The sequence below is a fragment of the Phoenix dactylifera genome, chromosome 6, assembly GCF_009389715.1.
Source record: "Phoenix dactylifera cultivar Barhee BC4 chromosome 6, palm_55x_up_171113_PBpolish2nd_filt_p, whole genome shotgun sequence".
NCBI classification, from domain to species: domain Eukaryota; kingdom Viridiplantae; phylum Streptophyta; class Magnoliopsida; order Arecales; family Arecaceae; genus Phoenix; species Phoenix dactylifera.
In genome coordinates, this window is record NC_052397.1 from 2762271 (window position 1) to 2787224 (window position 24954).

Consider the following 24954-nt stretch of genomic DNA (forward strand, 5'->3'; position numbering starts at 1 on the left):
TGAAACATAAATCATGTGATGGTTATCATTCTTCAAGTACTAGTGCAAACTAAGTTGAAATTCAAAGGTTGTTTTACTAGATGGAAAAGTATGACCAAATGCCAACTGTATAGCAACCCCTTTCTAAGTAGAAAGTATATCAAGCACCTACAATACCTGATTGATACGAAAGCCTTTATTCATGACTGCGAATATGACCTGCTCTATGGTGCCATAAATTATATACAGACAAAAAATGCAGCGGAAAACTAAAGAGGCACATTTAGATATCCTAGATGGTGAAGGTTGATGACCTTTAAATCTGTCCTAGTTATTTGAAATAACTAGGATTTTGATTGAGATAAGAGGAGGAGAATGAGATAGTGCGATAGCATAATCAGCTAGCTAACTTATATCAGATTGATATAAGAAACATATACAACATCCAGAATAATTAGCTAACCTTGTAAATTTGGTTTATTTAGTGATGTATCCAGATTTTGAGATGTTGAATGGAGACAGAGACCCATATGCAGTGTTGGATTCAAGAAATGCAGGGTTTGAAAGTGCATGTAATATACATTGAAGCATTGATGGATGCACTGAATGTCCCATAGTGTGTGGTCTAAAATGATTTTAAATCTATGATGATTGATCAGTATCAAGGGGTACAAATGTGTAATTTTTTCACCCCAAGTTGGCCCAAAATATAATCCTAGTTACTCATACATTATATGAACCTAAGTTGCTAGCAGTGTCAGAAATTTCATTTTAAAGATCTCTTCAAAAAATTGGTACTTGGTATTGATTTAGCAATTTTTCAATGGTTTAGAATGGATTTGCATGCTTGAAGTTGGACGATTTTCATTACCAATTAGCCATATACTGAGCCTTCTTCCTAAGTGTTATTTTAAAATGCTCTTCAGGTCTTATGTGTAGATAAGATGTAAAACTAAAATATCACCTTTTTGCCTTACAGATAGACTGGATATGTGCTTGTAGTTTAGAAGACTATAAAGAATACTAGTAAAAATAATATTGGTACCAGCATATCCTCGGGATTTTTTTTTTTTCCTTTTTCAATGGAAGCCAAGTTCCTTAGCATATATTATATGCATGTTTGGAGAATGTCCTTGCCATTTTGTATTTAGATGAATGAACCAAGTCTTTTTGCAAGTTTGTTTGATACTCTATGGGAATTGTGAGTTGCAGTATGTTTAAGGATGCCTATTGGCAGTTTGTCCTTAGGTTGAACCATTGGTTATTGATCATTGATGGAATATGATGTTTTTTCTCTCCAAAGAGTAGTCTTAATTTTATGAAAAATTTTATCAGGCCATTTCCTATAGTGAAGGTGATTCCGGGAACATTATTGGCATTAGTGGGTTGTAATATGCCCTGCATTGTCTCACAAGTTGATTGTATGAAGCTTACTAGTGTGGCGTAGTGCTAATAAAATGGTGGACCAACTTGCAGAAGATGGAGTTGAGAAGATGATGGATCTGTTACTTTTCTATTTATGCTCCTTTTCACTCCAAGTGAAATACAATCTTTATTTGTTCGAAATTGCTGAGAACTTGTCACATATAAGATTGATCTTATTTTACCAGTTTTCACAAGCGAACTGAGCAACAATCTATAGATATGTCTATCTCATTTCTTTATAGTGGGTTGAGCATTAATTCATATATTAATTTATTGATAGAGCAGTAATACCCTTGGAATTTAAATCCTGTTTTCCTTACTTCCTGCCATTCTAAGTAGTTGCTATCAATCACCATTCCTTCCGTTTTGTTGGGTCTGAGTCTTTCTGCTCAGCCTTTTGATACTAATCCCATGTGCCCCTATTAATATGATCTGCATATTCAACAAATTTAAATTATTGACCATCAGAGCGTTTCCTACGCTTCTGATGCCTAAACTCTGCTGCATTCTACTGACATTAGGCGATGTTGAAGTAGGATGGTAATTGCCCTGGTCTCCAATCTGTTTATACATGAGAGATTCATCTAGTGTATAAGGGAACTGGTTTATGTTGCCACCCCTGGTGAATACGGCAGGTGGAAGAACAGTGGATGGGGCACATGGGATAAGATCCGGTGGACCGCATGTATTGCACCATTCTGAATGCGATTCAGGGGAAGGTGCGATGCATGGAGGATAAGATCCCTTGTGCCCCATCACCATTCTCCCATCTATTGCAGTCGTCAGGTGTGGTGACCTAAACCTTTTCCGTATATTAAGCACCAAATGCTCACTTATGGGCCATTATGTCATGTTTTCTACTCGCTAGGATATCATGGTGAATTGATATTAGAAAGTTTACAGGTGTTATGTTTTAGGGGCAAGAATCGTCGATGGTAGTTCTAATTGATATAGTCGTTATTATATAACGTGAAATGTCATGATATGTTTCTGGGATAGGCTTGGTTATCATTATCTGAAGGGAAAAACAAATTTTATATTGGATAGCCACATGCGGAAAAGGAGTATAAATTTTTTAATTCAATTTGAAGAGAAGCAGTTTGCATTACCAATTAGCAACATTTGCATGATCAATTTCATGCTTAATTATGAGAGCATGTCTTGTCAACCTTACCAACAAAAACCAGGGATGGTTGATTGTTCATGTTTTGGGTTTAAACCAACAGTGAAAAAATGAGTACACTTGCAGATTGATGCAAGAGTCAACAAACCATTAGATCGCTTTTATGTACAACACTGTTATACATGTAAGCCATCTTCTAGTGATTAATGCAATATGTTGATATTGTAAAATCTGCATGATCTTTAGAAGAAAATGCAGGAACTGTGTTGTGATTTCAAAAACCAAAATAGAAAAAAGATTTCACATGTTCCAATGCTCATTATCCACATAAACATGGAGATATATTTGAAATGAGAAATGGAGTTCCAGATCTGTAAAATTTAAATGGAAGAGTGATAAAAACTCCTGGGATTTTTGTGATGCTTTCTGGTTTTCTTTGGAAGGTCAGGGTGATGCAAGTATAGAGAAGCAGGAGTGGATTTGTTAATCTGGTTTTATCAAGATACCAGGGAGATATATGAAAGTTATATTTCTTTAGATTCTATCAAGATAATGTGGAGCAAAAAAGATTAGAAAATTATTTGGCAATGATGTATAACTTTCTGTAATTTTGTGGAGATATATACCGATTGCTTGCTATGAACTAGATTGTTATTTTGAATGCAGAGTTTTTCTATTATGTATTGTTAAATATGCTGCATTATGTTGGTTTCACAGATTTCGCTTGCCATTTGAGGGAACTGTTTGATAAGCATGTTGAAGGATTTAAGAGTCTCACCAAATGAAATGGGGGTGATGCTGTAGGGGAAAGAACTATTAAATAAACTACGAGACAATGGTTGCTCTGAAAATACCAGCTGTCAGTCCTGCTTGTATGATGATAACTCTGTCCCTGTCACATCCATGTCTGGTTTTTGTGAAATATCCCTCGTCTATTCCTGCCCAAAATTTCCTGGCATTGAGCTTTGTTTTTTCAATCAGCCTGTCCCTACTTCAATTATTCACAAACTATAAGTCTATAACTTGCACACAAGTTGAAATTGAGGATTTTGGTAAATCCATCAGGTTACCCATTGATTATGGCTTACTTTGTGAATAATCCCCTGCTTGACAACACAGTCGATAAACTAAGAGATTCTGCTGTGAAAATTTTGCAGTACAGGATTCTAAGATATGATTGTTTTTGTCTATGATGATTGTGCTTGTATTTCAAGTCAATGCTAGTGTATGTATTGGAGACAGTTTGCAAGTCAATATTTTGATGATAGTTATGATGGATTATAAACAGATTTGTTAACTAGAATGATGGAGTGAGGTTCGAGTTTGGTTAATGATGTGGAGGGGTTTCCTTGGCATGTCTCTGCAAGTATCTGTACTGAAGCTTACAGTATAAAGTACTTTGTAGATACCTATATAACTGCATGTCATAAATTTTAGCAAAGCTTGAGTAGCCTGTTTCTGTGCTATTGTGCTTGATGTGTTTGCGCTTAGTTCAAACCCCCAACGTCCTTTTTTTTTTTCTTCCGGTTGACTGCAGCATCTGACCGTTAGTATGGATTACGAGTTCACGTAGCACAGCAAATTGGTTGCACGTTCTGGCCCTCTGCTTTGCAGTGTGTTTTTCGTTTCCACTCTCATGTGAAGCATCTGAGCGTTAAAACACTATTGAAAAGCCATTGAACTCTTCAATCATTAAATAACAAATGTTCCTTATAGTGATGCGTGATAACTAGAGTCTGATTCCCTCAACCAGTTGCCATCTCCAACCTATTGCCTTTTTGGCAGTGTGGTGTGTGCTTCCACCTACGTCAGAGTGGTCTTCTCAAGTTCTCTGAAGCCACCTCATAAGGAATCAAATCAAGCACGGAACCTTCACTTCAACCTGGAATTGATCTTTTCGAATATCTTGAACTCTTGGAAGCTGAAATTGTATGCATGGAGAGGCGGCAGTGCTGCTCTCTCATACCTCATGCCCATTCTATTGAGTTCTTGTTCTCCAATGGTGCAGCCCTCGGTTGGAACGGCAGCACCTCCCATGGGGAGAGGGTTCCCAAAGTACTCCTTCCCCACCCCTCCGTCATCCTCAAACACCTCCCATTTCTCTGTAACTATTGTCTCTGAACGCCCAAGCAAACCCCTCTTCTCTTCTTCTCTGACCCCTCCATTTCTTCTCCCACTCTTTGGAATGCTTCCCCTTGCCATCATTCCCATGGAATCCTCTCCACTGGCGGGAACTCGGTGGTATTCAAAATTCCCAACTCCCTGCACATCTCCAAGTATGCAGAGAGCAGGGAGCACAAGGAAACGAGCAATTCCACGGCAAATGCCACTGTAATCTTGTTTTGTTGTTGGGAAGGGAGATGGTTTCGAGGCTGCTGATGGTAGGGAGGGAAGGCCGGGTCAAGGTAGTTTTTCTTGGGCTCTCTAGCAGTACTTACCTCTTGTTTATAGTAAGGAAATGGAAGTCCAGTTAAACCATTTCTTTCTTCTTTTTTTTCCGGGTAAAGAGTTAAACCATTTATTCTAACCAAAAGTGAGTTAAGAGATACAATGCTGCTATAGCATTGCTAATTTATGTCTTGTACATTAATAACTAGGGTTCCGGGTTGTATCTTTCATGTGAAAGAACAATTGATCTTCTTTTGCGACGTTGACCGTTGAATCGCACCATGCATAGATGCACTTCGAGCTACTTCATCCATCCGCCTGCACAGCTCTAGAAGCTATCATTCCATAATCCAATGGTGGATTCACTAAAAGAAAGGTAAGTTCTTCTTTCGCTCAAAAGAAACAACTCTGTCCCTAATAACTAACAGTTTTCGTCTAGTCTTGTACATTATCAACTTAAGCAATATTGGTTTGTACATTATCAACTCAAATTTTGGTTGAAGTTTTGTTGATCCAGGCGAGCGCAATATGATCAAAAATCTACTTTGGCAAATCCAGACAGGCCAAATATCATACTAAAATCATGCTCTTGGTTCACAGCTCTGTGCCACAGGTGCCGAGCTATGACAATTATCACTAGCCATTCTTCACATCAAACTTCACATGACAGTACCTACTTTCGAGAAGAAAGCCAGACAAAACCTATAGAAATTTGATTGAGATCATGAAATATAGTGAAGGCGGGATTTGAACTCATGTCTCGTGTACGAACATTAGGAGATTTTATGTTATGTTTCATTCTCAAATCCTAAATTTTGGTATGTAAGGCATGAAAATAACCCCTATAACATCTGCTTGCCGCTGAAACAAAAACCTAGGTCCAATGATCAGAAACTAAGCAGGTTTTAAATGCTTTCAATCGATACAGGGGCAGCACCTGCTGCTGCCCCAAATGGTCGGAAAAAAAAAGGAGTATACATTGGTTCAAGGTTTCAAGCTCCAATTTGATAGCATTCATAAAGAACACCAACATTCCGGCATTTTAACCTTTTAATTTGAGTCCCAAGTCTCATATGAAATGTCTTGAATGACCTAGTAGATCTCTGACAATAGCTTGTTGGCAATTCAAACTATTGATCGTAGAAGTTAAAGATACTAGCGAGCTGGCCTGAACTAGGCCGTATGCAATTCTGGAGGCCCAAATGCAATTTGCAGGATATCATAAGCAGCTCTTCCAAGGAGAAACACACAACATGGATGCTGGTATCTAGCTTTGAACTTGGAACCTCTCCTACATGAACAGGGGTTGAACCATCTGAGTCAAGTCCTGTTGGCACCTTGTAGGTGAATTCGACTGCAAGAATGAATCCGACACGAAGTGGTTCGAGGTCTAGGATTTGAGCAAACTAGGCTGGTTGATGCAATGAAATTGGGTTCAGTTAGGTGTATATGTATTTGGTTAGGATCGAAAGTTTCACCTCTCTGATCGGGTTCGGGTTTGCTTAGGTCGGCTTGAGTCTAGTCTAAACCAACAAATTGCGACTGTAATATGCCTTCCAAGACCAGTTGGCAGAGAGGGCTGATGGAATGTGATCAAAGTAATAAGGTATGGACCCCAAGTCTAGCTAGCCATTGGATCTTGAATGGAGGTCCACATTAGCCTCTATTGTGGCTCTGTTTGGCTATATAATGTTCCCTCCATCCTCTTATATTGGATCTACTAATAGGTAAGACCTTGATTCTTGTACTCCAGTGACCTTCCCTTTCCCCAAGTGAGAAGCAAAAGCTCATATGGTTGCTGAATTTATAGAAGCTTGGTTGGTTTGCTTCAAATTTCAAATCAAAGGATATAGCACATAAAATAAGGGATGGAAATGGGTGAGGTGTACGTAGGCCAAGGATATCCAATTAATCTCCAACAAAATCTGCGTGCGCTTAGGTGCATGCGTATGTATGAGCAAAAAGGTGACAAGCCACCACAGGCTTCAATTTCATCAAGTAATTAAACAGGTAGTGAGTAGAAGATTCAGCCCAGAGACCAGCCTGTTGCATCCTCCTTAGAAAAAGTCAATACATCCCATCATTTTTTACAGGACTAGGAAGTAGGAATCATAGTCATTGTTCAGGTGAATAAATATCTAGCTATCCTACCGGGTAAGGCCAAGGCAGGAGGGACCAAAGATAACATAGACATCAAATATTAAGATTTTCAGCATGCTATTTGGGTGACCGATGCAGGTGGAGAGACCAAAATCCAAACATAATAATTAGGCATCCAAACACATCATTTCAGTTGAATATTTGGTTGACAAAACATTTATGCCATGAGCACTTATATATGTTGTGCCTCCAGGTATCACTTAGATGAAGCACGAATACCAAAAGATCATCACTATAGCAGCAGTATGCCTTCAACCCTCAAGGTAAGTCGCTGGTCCTTCATCATCATTTCAAGCGAGTTAGAAGTTAATGAGAGATTAGTGAGCTAACATGGGGCTCTTTTGAGAAGAAGAGGAGCTGATGCCAATGATTCCATTGCATTGACTTTTGCATATAATATGGAGGGCATCACATGGTGTGTTTGTGGTTCCTTTGTGCTCTCGCAAGGAACTTTGCCATAAAGCAGCAAAGCAGATCCCGTTTGCCATAAGCTTTATGCGGCCCAAATTGAAGGATCCCAACCTCCTTAATGATTTTGGCTTGGCTTTGCTAAAGGGAGAAAGGAGGGTGGGGGAGGGAAAGAGACCAGATAACTATGCAAACCAATGTACCACAAAAGCCTTCTTCTTTAGATCCTTCCCTTCTCTCCCTTTCTTTTTTCTCTCTTTCTCTATGGCACATTGCTTTGTCTTTGTCACGCTTGGACAAGCTTTTGTGTCGTTTGTGGAACCTTTCTTATCCAACTCCTTTCAAGTGTGCCATGCTGCCACTCCCTGCCTCCCTCAAATGCTTTTCACCATCACTTTTTGTTTCATTTTTTTTTGTCTTTCATGTGAAGTGATCCACCACCATGAGTGAGGGCGATGGGAGCACATGGAATGGGGGCCAATCTCGAAAGCCAAAAGAGGAGGGGAAGGCCAGTAAAGGAATGGCAAAGGGGGAAAGGAAGAGGAACCCTCCATCCACCAGCCTCAGCGAGCTGCTGTCTTTTATGATATGCATCCTTTTAGTGATGTCCACGTACGAGACATACACATGGCAGGGAATGAATCGAACTACGACCGGAATGTTTTAGTCTCAAGGTGGATGTCAACGGAACGGCGAGGAGGACAACGAGTTTTCCGTTGCATGGGACAAATATATTATATCAACTCCCTTGCTCATTTGCGTTCTCATGCAATTGGTACGTACTGCAAGTCCCACGGTGTGTACGTCTCCCGCTCGGCCCAGAGTTTTCTATTAGCATGTCAGCGAATTCCCAGTGGAGAGGAAATTGGCTGGAAATTTAAGGAATTGCTTCACGACAGGAGACGTTACGGAGAAGCTATTAAAAGTCCTGTTACATTTATTGCCATCACCTTTTACGTCCGTTTTCCATTGTGGGAGCTATGGTCCAATAATGATCGCGTGTTTGAATGGTGTACCATCAAGAGAGGCCGAAATGTATGCTATTATTAACTCAGATTCCTTTTATTCTTGCTCGTCGAAATAGAACTTAAATTCTTTATTTTTATTAAAAAATAGAGATACATTTTATTAAAACATTTTATCCACATGACTCCTGATTTGAAATATTCAAAACAGTGCTGTAACTTAGGTTGATTTCTTCTTGTTTAACTAAAATTTATCAAGACTTCTTGATCAACCAACACCGGGACTTGAATCCTAAAATCTGGCATGATTTAATTGATACCTTCTTATTCTAATATTTGCATTTTATAATGGAGTTTCTTACGGAAATTAAGCTATTACTTAAGAGAGCAACTAAATAGGAAAAAAAGAAGCAGTGAATATAATATTAGGGAGAGTTACATCTTACATGTAGGGATAGAGGACTAAAACAAGATGCTCTACTATCATCTTCACATGGAGAAAAAGGTTTCAGGAGGTATAGGGTTACCTTATATATCAGTTTAATACTAGGGAGGGGCAAAAGCTAAGAGACAAAGTACACTAGGATCATGAGGCGGAGGTTCATGGTGCTCCAATCTAAATTTGTTTTCCTTTGTTAAACAATGCTATCCAACTCGGTTCTTGGCTTTTATAATTGTCCCCAGCAAATGGGGCCCTTAGGAGAAGGCAACCTCAGAATATGTGTTTGGATATTTCCTACTTCAATTCCTTGTCAAACATCAAAGCATTATTCATGGTTTGCCTTCCATATGCTAATGCAGATCCCAACATAAACTAGCTGCATTATTTTTAAGAAGGAGAAGCTCTTGATTCATAAAATAAAATCTTCAATCCTGAAGTTTCACTGAAATCTTTTTATTACTATGTTTTTTTTTTTTGTTTTTAAGGAAGACATTTACTTATAATTATCTATCATTATACGAAATATGATAATTGTGGATTGGCCTAGACATTGTCTCCATCCTGCATGGAGGACACATCCATGTTAAATCTGGTTTTTGTCCGAATGTTTAGTGGTTGAAATATGGATCTGCGAGAAGAGATTGTGGTAGAGAACAAAGTGGCACATAAAATTAGATGCATGCTAATTAGTGGGATATATTGCAAGTATGTAAAGTGGCTTGCAGCACAAAGGTTAGGTTCAAGCACCCAAATGTTGCACCATTCTGAGCATCTCACGACCTTCAACTGTATCTCTCAATTGGTAATCGGTTCATGCTGGTTTCATTGGGTCAATCCGTTGGAAGCCATATTCTATCAAGGACATCTCTAGAATAGTGCACCATGAATTGTATACTAAATGCTTAGGACATAAGTATTGATATCAACTTTTAGTTCTCATCACAAACTAATTAAATGCTAATTAATTCTGCAACATATCTAATAAGGCTCTTTGTACTATATGTGTGAGTGAGTGTTTAGTCCCACATCAGTTATATGCCAGAAAGATCTTGGATATTTATACAGGATTAAGAAACCCAAAAAATATCTTCTGACTAGCCATTTTAGGTGAGGTTCTGAATTGTGACAATTAGTATTAGAGCAGACTTAGCTCATGGCCCATATGGACTAGAAGGCACTGCAGCATAGGCTCATTAAAACTGACCACGGACCGATTGTGATGATTGTAATTAGATTTGAATTAATTTGGACTCTTAGTTTGACGAGGACGTTAGAGCTTAAACAGGAGGAGTATGTGAGAATCCGTATGAGCATGTATTTAGTCCCACATTGGTTATTCGCCGGAGAGATCTTAGGTATTTATATAGAACTAAGAAACCAAAAAAATATTTTTCGACCAGCCATTTTGGATGAGGTCCTAGATTGTGACAACATATTTTGTTATTCATGATGGTGGGCAATCAACAATCAATCATTTTATAAAATTGATGTGATAATTATCTCGGTAGCACTTGGAGAAACACCCCTAAGGTTCAAAGCCATAGCCTCCTCCAAAGGAAAGAGGCATCGCAACCTAGGTGATATTTATCACCATGTGTATGTCAGTATGTGGTGACTAGTCGAAAGACTTGCCTTCTAGCTTTTGAATCTTTTTAAAATGATTTGAAGTTTACAATCTTTTTTTTCTGACAAAGGTTTTGTGCAAATATTGGGTTACAGTCTAATTTGTGAAGATGCATCTTTCCTAAAACAAATACATACTAGTAGGGGTGCAAATGGGTTGGGTCGGGTTGAGTTTTGAGTGACCCTAACCTAATTCGATTTTTTGTTTGGATCCTAATTTTGGATCCAGACCTGACCCAATTGAAGATTGGATCGGGTTGGGTTGGATCCACGACTATAATTTTTGATCCAACGGGTTATTCAGGTCGGGTTGGGTCCATATATAATCCGGACCCAATCCAAAATTTGGGTTCGGTTCAGGTCCAGGTCACTTGGTGATCATTGGGTTGGGTCACTTGGTGAAGCTATTCAGGATCATCTATGTGATGGAGACTTCTAAAAGAAGGGTAAAAACCTGGTACTTGGTGAGTTGGTGGCAAATGGCGCAAGTCTTTTTGGGGTAGAGATCGAGCGGTTGGTACTTCTTGTTCTTGTATGCCTCCCTCAGCACCTACTTCTGCTTCTGAGAGATCATCGTTAGCACCCACGTGATAGAGAGCCTCACCACCTTGCTGCCAAACTAGAAACAAACACCGTGAGCATCGTCCGATCGAGATCAAACACTTGGATGGAAAGAAATTGGAGACTTACATCTTGGAGAGCTTGTTGGGGGCGCCGCCGGTGACCTTGGCAATGTGGAGGAGGGCGAGCTCCACCTTGAGGTCCTTCAGCTGGTTCAACAACTCCGCCTTAGACTTCCCCCGGAGCTCGTGGACCTTAATCCTCGCTACCATGAGAAGAAGGAGGATGTGAGTGAGAAGGAGAGAGATGGGGTTGAAAGGAATCGGTAAAAGGGAATGGAGATCAAGTCCTTACCCATTGGAAGTGGCTAGAGATTTCTTCTTCTCTACTCTCGCTCGTCTTGGGTGAGACGAAATGGCCGCAGGGGGTCCAAAGCTAGAGAAGAGCTATTAAAAATCCTAGTCGTATAGAGGCAGTTGGGAAAACCCTAAATTGATGAGCTTTGGACATAACCCTAAATTGATGGATTTAACTTGATGGGCTTTGAGTTCCCCTGCTGCGGTTGCGGCTTATGGACCTGCGGGCCCAAATGGGTAATCCGAGTTCAAGTCGGGTTGGATCCGGTCATTGGATAAACCATCCAAAATTGACCCAAAAAACAACGGGTTAGGTCGGGTCCGGGATGGGTTAAGATTCAGTAAACCCAGATCCAACTTGAATAATGAAACGAGTCTAATTTTAGAATCCGACCTGGCGCATGGGTCTTCTAAAATGGGTTGGGTCGGGTCGGGTCACAGGTCAACCCGACCCATTTGCATCCATATATACTAGCACAAACACATAAATAGATATGCATAAATGTGTACCTTCTTGAAGGAAAAAAAGCATATTTTTGTTCAAGGCTAATTTTACAATAGTTAGTCCAACATGATGGACATGAAAGATTGAAAGGTATAAGTCAATGGTGGTAGTCACTTGATGCATGATTGATTACTCATCGAAGCTCGCTATGGTTTATGCAAATGTTACGATTCCATCTTTGGTGCATGCTAAGATTTTGTAACAGCATTTGTCAGTCATTGATTTTAGTAACGCACCTGTTAGATTTTTTATGACATGTCACGTTAGAGGCCAACCCAAACCAGATGATCCGAATTTATAGATATAGGAGAAAAATCTGTATTTCTTGTTTGCCCTTATCTATTATGGAAGACATGACCATGTGCTAATGGCCTAAGGACAAGCATAGAATCAGATACACCACCATACGGAAGCTTTTAGAGCGGTCCCAAACCCTAACCCTAAATAAAAACCTAATGTGTTGTTTGCACATGATTTCTAGAATATAATCCAATCAAAATTATATGGACACAAGCCACAATTATGTAGCCATTGGATGACTACGATCATCGGGCATGGTGGGCCATGATGCGGACAGTCATGATCAATTGATCGGATCCAGACACATCACAAGCATTCACGTGTAAAATGTAGAGGGTAGGGGCGGCAGAAGAGAAAGGGCTAAGGTTTGTGATGCTAGGAGATATCAAATGGGCCTAGGTGGTCCACAGAGTGGGACAGCCGTTGGAAGGAGAGGTCCCCAGGTCTAGGCCCAACTTAGATCAGGGACCACAAGGTGGGCCTAAAAGTAGGATCCAGAGACGGTGCGGGGCCCACGGCAGCATCCCACTAAGAAAAGCCGCCGACATTCGCCACGTGTCGTCAGGCATTTTTTGTTTGCACGCGGCCAGATAGGACAAACCCAGACGACGGCTGTGGAGTTGCAATCATTACATAGAAGGGAACGTTAGGGGGTTTTCAACAACGGCCTCATTATTTATAATTAGATGGTTGTAAATTTGCTATTATAGCGGCCGTTAGGTAAAGTGAAGCAATGGCATTAATTTGGCTTGCTAAACGACTTCGACTCCGACTGAAAAAACATTAGTTATAGAAAATAATCGTCATGCATCGATAAAGACTAACAACTTCAACAACTGACAGATCTAACAGTCCATAATCATAGTAGTTTCATATTGTACATCAGACCTGTACCACACTCTGCCTATACAGACAGATCCTCACACCACAGCCGTACTACTCGCCGCTGTCTGGCATTATTGTAGGTCACGTCGGCCTAAGTAACAAAAAGGTTGGCTCCCTTATATAAGGAAAACATCCTCAGAAGACTTGAGATACGCAATACGCTACCCTTCTCATAGAATCCTCACTCTGCTAAAATATTTTCTTTCCATGCTATTGTCTTATTGTTCTGGCTTAGGTATTGGAGGATCCTCAGCTGGAAATCCTCCGACAAGTGAACTTCTTGCAGGCCCAATGGAGGAGTTTAGTGCCCAATGCCTCAACCAGCCTGCCCATCTCATTTACAGCAGACCTCAGGGACGTCCGAGCTATGCTCCTACCTCGATTCGGATATGGCCACAATAGATTGGTACTAGAGGAAGAGCCCCAACCTCTGGCTACATCAACCTTAATTGAAGGGAGAGACGACCAGCATGAAGCCACAAGGAAGCCGTGGTGTATCATGTGTTTCGCAATGCCGCACTATGACTTCTTGTGGGTCGTTACGGAGTTTTGAACCTGCTTCACCGAAATAGGTGCCCCAACATGCTCCATTGGAGTAGCTCGTCAGGCTTGTGGACAAAGAGTAGTTCGACTTGATCACTCAACAGGTAGGGCATTGACCGCGGTTATTCATGGCCTACAGCAGGTAGTAGCACAGCCAGGGCTGGCTCTATCGGAATCCGGCCAGCCCAGCCCCCCACTCCAAATCACCAGCGTGCTACACGTGCCCGGTCAGCCTTTTCCCCCAAGATCGGGATTCTGAGCGGAAAAGTTGTGTAAACCATTTTACTATGTGCTAATGTAAGAAATTCATAAACTTTTTCTTCTTTTTTTTCTCTCTTCAACATATTGTTAAGAGTGAATTTTGCCTTTTAGCCTTGGCTTAAGACTGCAACAATTGGTGAATTACACCAAAAACCAGATTTATACTCTTTTTGAACTCTCTCGATTTGTGCATGTTATTCTTGCATAAGAGCTATACTAATTTTCTCTGCATCATTCCAATTTTATCGGATATCTCCTAATATATCGGTTTGCACTCTTTTTAGGGACGGTCAGCAATGGCGTCGTTGGACGGAGAGCAAGAGACTTGCGCGTCTTCGAGGGTCAAGTCCGTTGATGACTCAACGTTTTGTAACCGGCGGTTACGGCGATAATGATTCGTAACTCGGGCAGCATCGGTTGGAACGCTGCGAAGTGGAAGAAATCTACTTGACGGCGTCTGAGATGCCGTTTACAACCCGCACGTGTGAGGACAGGTGGCTCACATGTGTAGGCTAGTAGAATTTTTTTCTTTTTATTGTGCGCTGTGGGTGGGTGCCCACCCACTCACTAATGTCGGTCTCGGGCCGGCACGTGTGCCCAAGACTTCAGATGTGTTTGGTTTCTTTTCCCCCTTCCACTTTCCACTAACATAATTCATATTTCATTACTAGCCTTGTATTTCACAAGCATACAACTCTCATATTTTAAGTTTTTCATTTAACAAACACTAATAAAAAAGCAAACTGGAACTAAACATCACGTTCTAATACCTATTAATATCAATTTATCAAGCACAAAACAAGACACATGATGCAAACTTGTCATCTCGGTGTTCTACGAACATGAAGTTATTAGCTATTTTCAGACTTGCCTATTGAACAAACAATTAAATAAAATATTTTATGTACTATAATGTTCAACCTTGCTATCATACTAGCTCATTTGAGCTGCCTTTTCCTTTAGAATGGATGTAAATTAAGAAGCTATTTAATATTGATTTTGCTTTTTATTTTATTTTCAAAATTTTAAGAAAAGATCGAGCTGTCTCTTTCTTCTTTTTGATTGAGTCTCAACAAGAAATAATCTTAGAAAATGTGATCCATAGAATCGAGCTCCCTTATCCTTTTGCCAGGGATGGTACAATCCGAGCTAATGCTCGATAGTAAATCTATCTTTTATTAGTATTATTATTTTTTTGAGCTAGGTTATATATCTTCTTTTTTTGAAAGAAGCTTTACAGGAAAAAGAAAAAAAGAAAAGAAAAAACAAAGATGGGCCGAGGTATTTTTGGAAGTAAAGTAACTTTTTGTAAGGTAAGAGAAGTAAAGTAATTTCAAAGACACGTATCTTTTAATTAGTACATTTTTTTTCTAAAGGTTTCCTTGATAACTTCAAAATTTCTGCTTTCACTGCCTCAGGACGAGAGGGGCAGGCGGGGGTGAGTTGGTAAAGATGAAAAGTGAAAAGAAACAAAAAACACATACGCTTTCTTTTGTCTTCTGGCGGGGCGAAGACGAAGTCAAAACTGCGTCAAGGGGTGGTTTGACCTATACCCATACTTGAAGGAGTTGTATGTGATGATTAATGTGGGACTATACTTTAACCATTGCTCTTTTGCTTCTCCCCCCACCCTCTTTTAAGCAGCCTTTATATGTGTTACTGCACTTGTGCCTTTGTTAGTCTTCTCTCCTCTTTTTATATAAAGGCCAGGTCAAATAAAACCTGAGGTAAGCGACTGGAGTCCCATTGCCTTCAATCAAATGCTCAGGAGATGGGGCCAGTGCCAAAAGAAACTTAGCCCTGGCAGCAGAGCCTTTCGAAATCATGTTGCTTTTTTGGAGGAATGGGGATTGATCTTGCAAATATAGACAATACCTGAATAGAACTGACTTGACTCTTCTATGTCCAACCAAGATTTAGCTTGGAATGCTGGGCCTATCAAAATCAAATTCAAGGTGTCAGATTCTGTGTAGAGAAGCAGAGCTTGCATAGTTCAGCTGGTTGGCACCCCTCCATCAAAGAGTGGTTTAAATCTGAATGGTGGCAACCCTGTTGTTTCTCTTTGAGAAAAAAAAAGAGAGAAAAAAAAAGAAGTCAGTACAGAGACATCCTATTGAGTAAATGAATTGGATTTGAGCAAATTATAAACCCATCATAAATCTTGTCAGTTGAGGACTATGCTACATCAGGACAGACTGGAGCCACATTAACCCATAGGCCATTGTTTTCTCTCTCTCTCTCTCTCTCTTTTTACTTTCTTTATACCTCTTTCCACCCTGTGTCCTCAACTAAAGCAAAGGAAAAAAAAAATGGAAATATCACCTTAAATGAGTTTATTGTACCTTGAACTTTGTCATTATTATCAATAGGCCTTGGTTGGTACTGAGGCATGATGACACCACTGATGGGGCCAATGCTTCTTGAGATGGGCATATAGCATCTTCGTACCGTGAGATGATCTGCCCTCACCTTAATTTGGCACTAGCAGATTCCAGTTTTGATTCAAAAGGCAACAACCTTGCCCTATGAAAGCATATTGCTTTAGCAGCAAACTTTACTCCTCTCTATGCGACTCCATTCAGGACCAAGAGTATCAAGAAACATACCTACAGTGGCAAACTTTCTAATCTTTCTACATGCAGTGCAAATCTTCTTTGAAGAGCTTGAGCTAGCTGGTTGGTGGTCACTGGCCACTCACAAAAATAAGAACCAATTGCGTTCCCTTCTCTCTTTGATATATCTTCTACTCATGTATGTGTTTGTATAAATATTTGTGCAATGGTCCTCTTGGTTGCATGAGGAACCGAGGAAGCGAGATGTACTTGCTGTCGTAGGTCTTTGGAAACCAATGGCATCTCTCTAACCCCAATGTCTCCCTTCTACCTTTCCTTACCTCTTGCACTTTCCTATTTGCTTTCCTCTAATCTTTTCATTTGGGGACCCTCCGTGCCTCTCCTGGGAGGCAGAGACACCTGGAGAATGCTAAGCAACAGCGAAGGATGGTGTACGTGTCTCGGTGTCCCTGTGTGAAGAGAGGCACAAGTTAAAATGCTACCGCAACATATGCATTTGTTGAGGCAAAAGGGTAGTATATGGATGATTCCTCATTGTTTTTGCTTACCGTATACTGGCCTTGAGAATCACCAACATTACCTGTTAATTGCTCTCTATTTAAGGGAGAAAGCTTGTTGTATTCCAAGACATGGGATCATACGAATGTAGTTCCACCATGCATAGCTTCTTCACATGAACTACAAGAAATGTGTAGCTTAACAAGGAGAGATTCTCAGATATGAACAATACTTTAATTGCTATAGCCTGGACTATTTCATAAATTCTGCTATATCTAAAAATTAGCATCGAGATATCTCTCTCGATAAGTCTAAGCCACAACTTCTAATTACAAGGCTCTAGCTTCTTGCTTATAACTTAACTAGTGAGCTGATATATTAGGTTGCTGTTAACATGCATTGTGGAAGATGTGGGCCGATTCAAACGGCTTGAGAACCCCACTCAAAAGGCCAGTTGAGGCTGAAGTTCCAACTTGCCAATTCAAATTAAAGTCCTATCTTAATTATCCGAAAGTAAACATGCTTCAGTGCTACATATATAGATCATGCTCCAGCCCATGCTACTTAGGTTCAGCCACACATGCTGCTTACCAAGAAGAAAAATCACACACTACCACCCACTCTAAGACCAGAGCCATGGATTTTTTCCCTTGTTTGATTGCTTCCAATGTACTATTCCTTCAAGATGAATGATTTTGATAACTCAGAACTGACATGGAAGTAAGACTGCATGGAGATAGGCACAAAGTAAATGCATCTAGAAAGAAAAAACCGAATGCATCTCCTCTGTACTTTTCTCCTATACTCCAGTAGGACCCTCAATTACCAGTTGGGAGCTTCGGGCATGTTTAGCTACAAATAATTAAGTTAGGGGGTTTCATCCAAAACAAAAAAAGTCACTGGAATTGAGACTGTAGATTAATAGGATGGTGTAAAGAAAGGGGCACATGCAGAGGGAAATCTGTAGCCAATAGTTGCGAAAGAAATAAAAGGAAGATGGAGAAAGTTCTCGCTAGCTTCCTATCTAAAGCTGGCCCATCTTGCTGGTACTTTTGTCATCTGAAACTCTGTTTGCTTGAAAGCTTTGTGTTTTTCTAAGTTTAGTTCCACATATATACACCTCAATGCATATATGAAGATCACCAACCATTGCTGCTGGTAACTTTATGTAATTTGCAAGATAATTTAAACAGTCTGTCTGTGGTCCAGCTCTAAGCTCAAAATGCTTTATGTAACACTCCTGTTGGCCTCCACATTTTGAGCTTTCTCCACAGAAAGGCGTTGGCTATTTTTTAAGGCCATCAGGAGCTGTCGCATCTTCCTTACCAAAGTAACCAACATAAACTGCAGACTCAATATGAATCATTGCCGAGATTAATTAGATACATATCTATCTTAGTTTTTGCCATTGGTCGCACATACAGAGTTCCAAGTGAAGAGCCAAAAAGGAGAGAAAAAGGAACGAGAAATATATATGTGTGTGTGTGTGTGTGTATTGTGAAAAAGGAAGGAAGAAATATAATCTAGTGGGGTAGATAACAAATTAAATATCGAACTAAACTTAGTTTACTATATTATAATCAGAGTTAGGATTGAGGACACTTGGGATGGATGATTACCGGCGATTTTGTCTTTGTAGTCATGCATGTGTGAAGAATCTTCCTTCCATCATCCCACCATTTCTCTACTCCCCTAAAAAAGGAGAGCGCACACAAAAGGAGCAACTTTTCCTAGAATATTAAATCAAGGTAAATTAGGGTTTGCTTTTTTGAATTTTACTTGTTTAGGGGGACAAATAGCATGCCAAAGCTTAGCCTCCTAGCTAGGATCAGTGCACACAAACTAATGGAAAAATGTATACACTAATTATATATAAAGAACTTGCAAAATAATTAGTAGGTGTGGCACATGATTATCTATGTGAAAGCGAGTCTCATATATCTCAGGGGAAGGGAATATGGCTTAATGTTGGCTTGCAAACAAAGCTAAGGACAATGGTGTACCCTAAACTGAGGAAATTTCCTCTCTTTGGAGGTAAAGAGATTGTAGGTCCTTGAAAGAGCCCCCTACTTATCAGAACCCAAGATTTAAAATCAAGTTATGAAATCTTTTGAAGACCTCAAAAGCATTTTCCTTTCATATCGATAGTTACAAGAGAATCAATTATTTACTAGATTAATATATGTAATCCTAGCAATAAACATTTACCATAGATGTTTGGAGAGTTTGAACGCAAAAATTGTTACGTAAACTTTTTTAGCTATTAGTCTAACATCTTGTTAAATTCTGACGGTACACTTTTTTAGAAAATACATGTCTATCGCCTCCCAAATTCTGTCACATAGTTAATTTAGTTTCTCAGTGCTGTAGAAAGTTTATTCTGAAAATGTACGTTCATCAATATGAAAAATCTTTTTCTAGCAAATGACTATGTTCGACACCTCCATTAATCTAATTTTTCAAAGTACAAGCTCACAAGCTACAAGAGAAGATATAAATACTTATTTAGTTTTGATTGTTCCTACAACTAATCATGCCTTCATGGTCGACATGCACCACCGATTTCAACCACTGAGATCGAATTTTTAAGAACAATCGGTGCCGGCTAAAGGTTCCAATTTTGCTTATTATAATTATCTACGGAGCATGAGAGATTTTGCAGAAAGATATCTCCTTTTGGATTTAAGTTAATCGGCAAAAGTGGCATGGAAGTGGAGGAATCATGGCTTGAGCCTCCTCATGGGTCCAACCCACCCACCTTTTGAGTACACCAGCTACCACACACATTCCGGTTACGATCACCCCCGGTGATGGTGAGCCAACGGAATGCATCAATTCAACCCCATGTCATCAGTCAGCTAAAAGATGTGAGATTTAATGTACAAAACTTGACTTATACTCCATTGATTCAACTGGCCGACTTATTATATATATTATAGTGGCTCCGGCAATGGACATGGTTGACAAGGGTATATAAGTTGGCGAACGACCAGGAGATATTGGATACTACCTCCTTTGGAAGGTTACATCATCCATAAAGTAAACGTTCTTGTTCAATAATTAAACAGGGGATATGAGGGAGTACGTTAATCACTAGGCTTACGTATGGGTCTTTGCAAGGGCCGCTTTAGACTCAGTCCCTTGGAAGGACGAGCAACTTACACGTGTAAAGGGTTGGAAGAGTCCGTGAATACATACACATACGAGTATAAATGCTTCACACTTGAACATCAGCCATATGCCTGCCTCAGGACGCACGGCAAGCTTGCTACAGATATATATATATATATATATATATATATATATATATATATATATATATATATATATATATATATATATATATTTTGGAGCGAAAACCATCATGTAGATGCCACCTTTCAGTTGGGACAAAGAACTTATCAGAGGTGTGACAAGCAATTAATTCAATACTTGTTTGTTGGCTTACGAATTGGAAAGCGAGTTAAAGATTTAAATTGTGATGCATGTACCCTGTGCTTTGTAGAATAGTAATGGAATTTGAAAGAGAGAGTGAGATTAAAGAGAAGAGTAATATATACGAATATATGTATAAATGCAATGCGACACCACAGTGCAAGCGGCAGTAGTTCTGGAGATGGAAAAGAGAGTGAGAGAAAGAAAACAGTGCACCATGTGTAAATGTTCCATATTGTTGCATAGTACTAACCACGTAGCTGATGTTTGTATGTGGGAGTGTGTGTGTGACACTGAGACAGAGAGGAGGGCAACATTAATGCATGCAAAGTTACTGATGGGAGGAGTGATGATATTATGAGGGCTTTTGTTTCTCGGTGGGGATGTTCTTTCTCTAGCTAGCGCTACCCCAACCCCCGTTCTGTGGTGGGCTCAAGTTTCAAGTAATGTGATTGGGTCAGATCTCTCACCCTTTCTTGCAAGATTGGAGACGTTTTATTTATTAATAGAATTACAGGTTCATACATCCTTACAAAAGAGCACCCCCTCAACCCATCCTCCATCCATGAACACCCCAAGAAAGCTGTTAGACTTAAAGCTGTTAGAAAGCTGCCTTCCATTGAGTATGAGGCAGACTCACCTCCTCCTCCTCAAAAAAAAAAAAACAATAGTCCAATACAGTACAAGAGACAGTGAGACCTTTTCTTCTTCCTCCTCTAGCTCTATCTCCCCTATTTATCCAACCCCATCTCTTTCCAATCTCTTGACCTCCTGAACCATCTCCCTTACCCCATAACCCTCTCAAACCCTTCTATCTCGCACATATATAGCCTTTGTATCCTATGCTAAGAATATAAGCACCAAATTATAGCTTCAGAGATTAGCCACCACCAAATGTTGGGCTTCCCATCGCCGGCAGCCCCTGCCCTCCCCGGCAACAGTAACATCTGCTCCTCCTCCTCTTGCTTGGAGAATACCACCAACAGCAAGAGGAAGAGAAGGCCTGCAGGAACTCCAGGTACTACTGCTCCACATATCATCACATAACGAGAAAAAAAAAAAAAAGGCTTCATACGGCCAGTGACAACAGATGGAATCGCTTTGAATTGCTTGTTTGGGTGTGTTAACGATATCGATTCCAACGGCTAATTTCATTTTTGGCCAGACCCCGACGCGGAGGTGGTATCGCTGTCGCCGAGGACGCTGCTGGAGTCGGACCGGTACGTGTGCGAGATCTGCAACCAGGGGTTCCAGAGAGAGCAGAACCTGCAGATGCACCGGCGGCGCCACAAGGTGCCGTGGAAGCTGCTGAAGAGAGACGCGGCGGAGGTGCGGAAGCGGGTGTTCGTGTGCCCGGAGCCGAGCTGCCTGCACCACGACCCGTGCCACGCCCTGGGAGACCTCGTCGGCATCAAGAAGCACTTCCGGCGCAAGCACAGCAACCACAAGCAGTGGGTCTGCGCCCGCTGCTCCAAGGCCTACGCCGTCCAGTCCGACTACAAGGCCCACCTCAAGACCTGCGGCACCCGCGGCCACTCCTGCGACTGCGGCCGCGTCTTCTCCCGGTGAGTGCATCAGGTCTAGCTTCTCTGAGGTTTACTGGTTTAATTTCCTCCATAAAATTACAAAGATTTCGATTAACTTTTTTCCTCCCTTTTTTTCTCCCATGCTTTTTATGTACAAATTTGATTTCCAGACAAATCTTTGGAGCTAATTAAATAAGCAATATCCAAATCCCAAGAAGGATTTTGTGATTTCGCTTGCTAATTGTTGGTTGTGACCTGACATACTCAAGCTTGCTTTCATTTCTCTCTTTTGGTTTTCTTTTTTTCTCGGCGGTTAATTTGAAAGCACCAATGTAGATAAAATAAATACACAATTCCCAACACATACTAATTCCGTTGGTTTCATTATTTGCCAGTGTAAGCTCTCGCAAGCTTTTGCTGATTGCTGTTAATTCTATATATATATATATATATATATATAGAAAATTATATTGGGTTGGGGGATGAGGGGGGTGGGGGGTAAGGTTGTAGGTTCTCTTTATTGTTTACTTCTTGATGATTGTTCAGAGCTAAATATGAAAACGCAAAACCAAAGATTCGAGTTCGTTGAGGTGGTTTGCTAATTGCTAATAGTTATGATGAGTTGGAAATTAAAAAACTAGAACTTGGCAAAACCTCTCTACCTTGTGACTTGTGAGGTCTTTGATCAGGGCTGCAGGGCATCAATGTAGATCTTGAACCGATACAATAGGAGTGCTTATTTGTTGCTTTCTTCCTTGTTTTCAAGTCCGGAATCCAATTGAGTGCCTTTGCTCGGAAAAGAATTCCATTGAGCGCCTGTTTTTCACAGGTCAGGTCAAATTTTTAAAACCCTCCCTCCATGATCACCACCTTTTCTCCCCTTCTTTAGCCCTTCCTTCTTTTCTCAAAGACCTGCAGAGACCTTAATAGTATGTGATCATTAGCATCAAGCCAGAAACAGCTGGAGAAACTTGAACTCTGTTGTAATATTTTCACTATTTTGATCACTGCATGCAGGGTGGAGAGCTTCATAGAGCACCAAGATGCCTGCAATGCCGGCCGAGCTCGCGCCGACCAACAACAAACCCCAGCTCCCGCCTGCCTTTCCCGGACCGCGTCAAGCCCGAGCGCTTCCAGCGACACCAATTTCAGCAGTGGGGCGCCCACATGGCCCAGCCTGCGGACGCCGGCTTCCACCACCACCACCAATTTCCAACCTCCTCCACCATCCGATCACCGCCACCTCCACAACCTCGAGCTTCAACTCCTCCCCGCATCCAATGCCCACCCAACCACCACGACGACCGCCGCCATCTCCTCCACCCTCTCCCCCTACTCCGACGAGGCCCATGCCACCAAATTACGGCTGTCGATCGGACCTGCATCAAGGATCGGCGACGAGGCTCAGGAGCAGCTCAGGCTTGCAATGACCGAGAAGGCATCGGCCGATGAGGCAAGGCTGCAAGCCAAGAGGCAGGTGGAGTTGGCCGAGCAGGAATTCGCCAATGCTAAGAGGATTCGGCAGCAAGCATTGGCCGAGCTCGAGAATGCTTGCGTCGTGAGGGACCATGCCATGAAGCGAATCAACTCGATGCTTGTTCACATTACCTGCCATGCTTGCAGGCAGCATTTCCGGGCCAAATCCATTGTGCCCACCGACGAGAACTCACTCGCGGCGGTGAGCTTCGTGTCATCGGTTGTAACCGAGGGCGACGGGGATGGCAACGATAACCAGCGCCACGCCGTGAAGATCTTAGACACATAGCTCCCAATCCTCAATCTAGATTTCTTTTTATCCTTTTCTTGTTGTTTTCCATACTGAGAGCGACGTAATTAATTACCTTTTATGATGTTTCAAATGTTCAAAAGTTAAACATGAGAAGGGGAGGGGAGTCTTTAAGTAACGAGCAACCTTGCGCCTGTTTTGTTCCAATTTTTTTGTTAATTATTCGAAGAATATCTGAAGAAAGGGAGGAGGTGATGATAGTGATGATAATGTGTTTGATCTTTTCTTTGTTGGATATTGTGATGGGCCGTTCGGTTTTTAAGAAAAAAAATATTTAAAAGACGTCACATGCAAACCTCTCTCTTTCTGTCAAAAATTTTCCCCATGTTTGTGCATATCGAAATCGGCTTTTGTGTGCAAGTCTCCTAGTAGATGAGGCCATTCACGTCGTTATGAAATGATGATTATTTTTTACAGGGGAAGGACATTAAAATAATAAGGTTTACAGTTGGCTTATGTTCTCCATCCTCTTTATTAGAAGTCACCATCTTCCTACGTTCCGAAGTGTAGGATTTTCTCCTGGAGGCGCTCTCCCTTTTGAATGCTTCTCAATAGGACGGATGGGAGTGCAGGGATTCAGAGAACAGTGATATGAGCACTAAACCAAAAAAAATTGTGTTGCTACCCTAGTACAGTGATGGCATGATGGCACCAATGGTCCACACACAGACAGAGGGAGAAGAGGGGGGGGGGGGGGGGGGGTCAGAGCTCCTGTAGCTGTAGCTATAGAACTTTTCATTGCTGTAACTCCTTTCTCATCTATAAGGTAGGATGGATCTCCATCCATATGCAAGTGTATGAAATGCTCACAGATAACATGGACACTGCATCAAATGCCATGGTTTTCAGTGCTAACTTACATAAAAGACAAAGACATCTCTTTCCCACTCTCTCTCTCTGTTCCTGATGGACACTGATATGTATAAATCTGAGACATGAGCAGACAATGGTAAGGGTTGGGGGCAGTTTATTTGCCATACATAAACATGGGCGTCACCAGAGATTAAGCTGGGTTCTTTTTTCGTTTTTCGTTCTTGTTTTGGCTCTCTTTTTCCTCGGCTAGTGTGTTGTTGTCTTTTGGACGGCCTCCTGTTCTTTTTTTCACTGTAGTAAATGGGCTGCCTGTCTTTCTCTCGTGGAATGGCGTGAGTGCGTTTGGTTCAGAGGAACAGGACAAGTTTATGGCCACTTGGGTAGTGAACACAATAATTT

The 24954-nt window shown here is 41.0% G+C and overlaps 1 protein-coding gene and 1 non-coding gene across 2 annotated transcripts; one reads left to right on the top strand and one right to left on the bottom strand.

Annotated features, from left to right (window-relative positions):
• Positions 1-14086: 14086 nt before the first annotated feature.
• LOC113463178 lies at positions 14087-14189 on the bottom strand. The gene has a single exon (XR_003386934.1). It is a non-coding gene; the product is annotated as a U6 spliceosomal RNA (small nuclear RNA).
• Positions 14190-20721: 6532 nt separating this feature from the next.
• LOC103713128 (zinc finger protein SHOOT GRAVITROPISM 5-like) lies at positions 20722-23946 on the top strand. The gene is made up of 3 exons (XM_008799948.4): positions 20722-21448; positions 21596-21995; positions 22974-23946. Exons 1-3 carry the CDS (start codon positions 21325-21327, stop codon positions 23719-23721), a joined length of 1272 nt encoding a protein of 423 aa, XP_008798170.1. The 5' UTR covers positions 20722-21324; the 3' UTR covers positions 23722-23946.
• The last annotated feature ends 1008 nt before the right edge of the window (positions 23947-24954 follow it).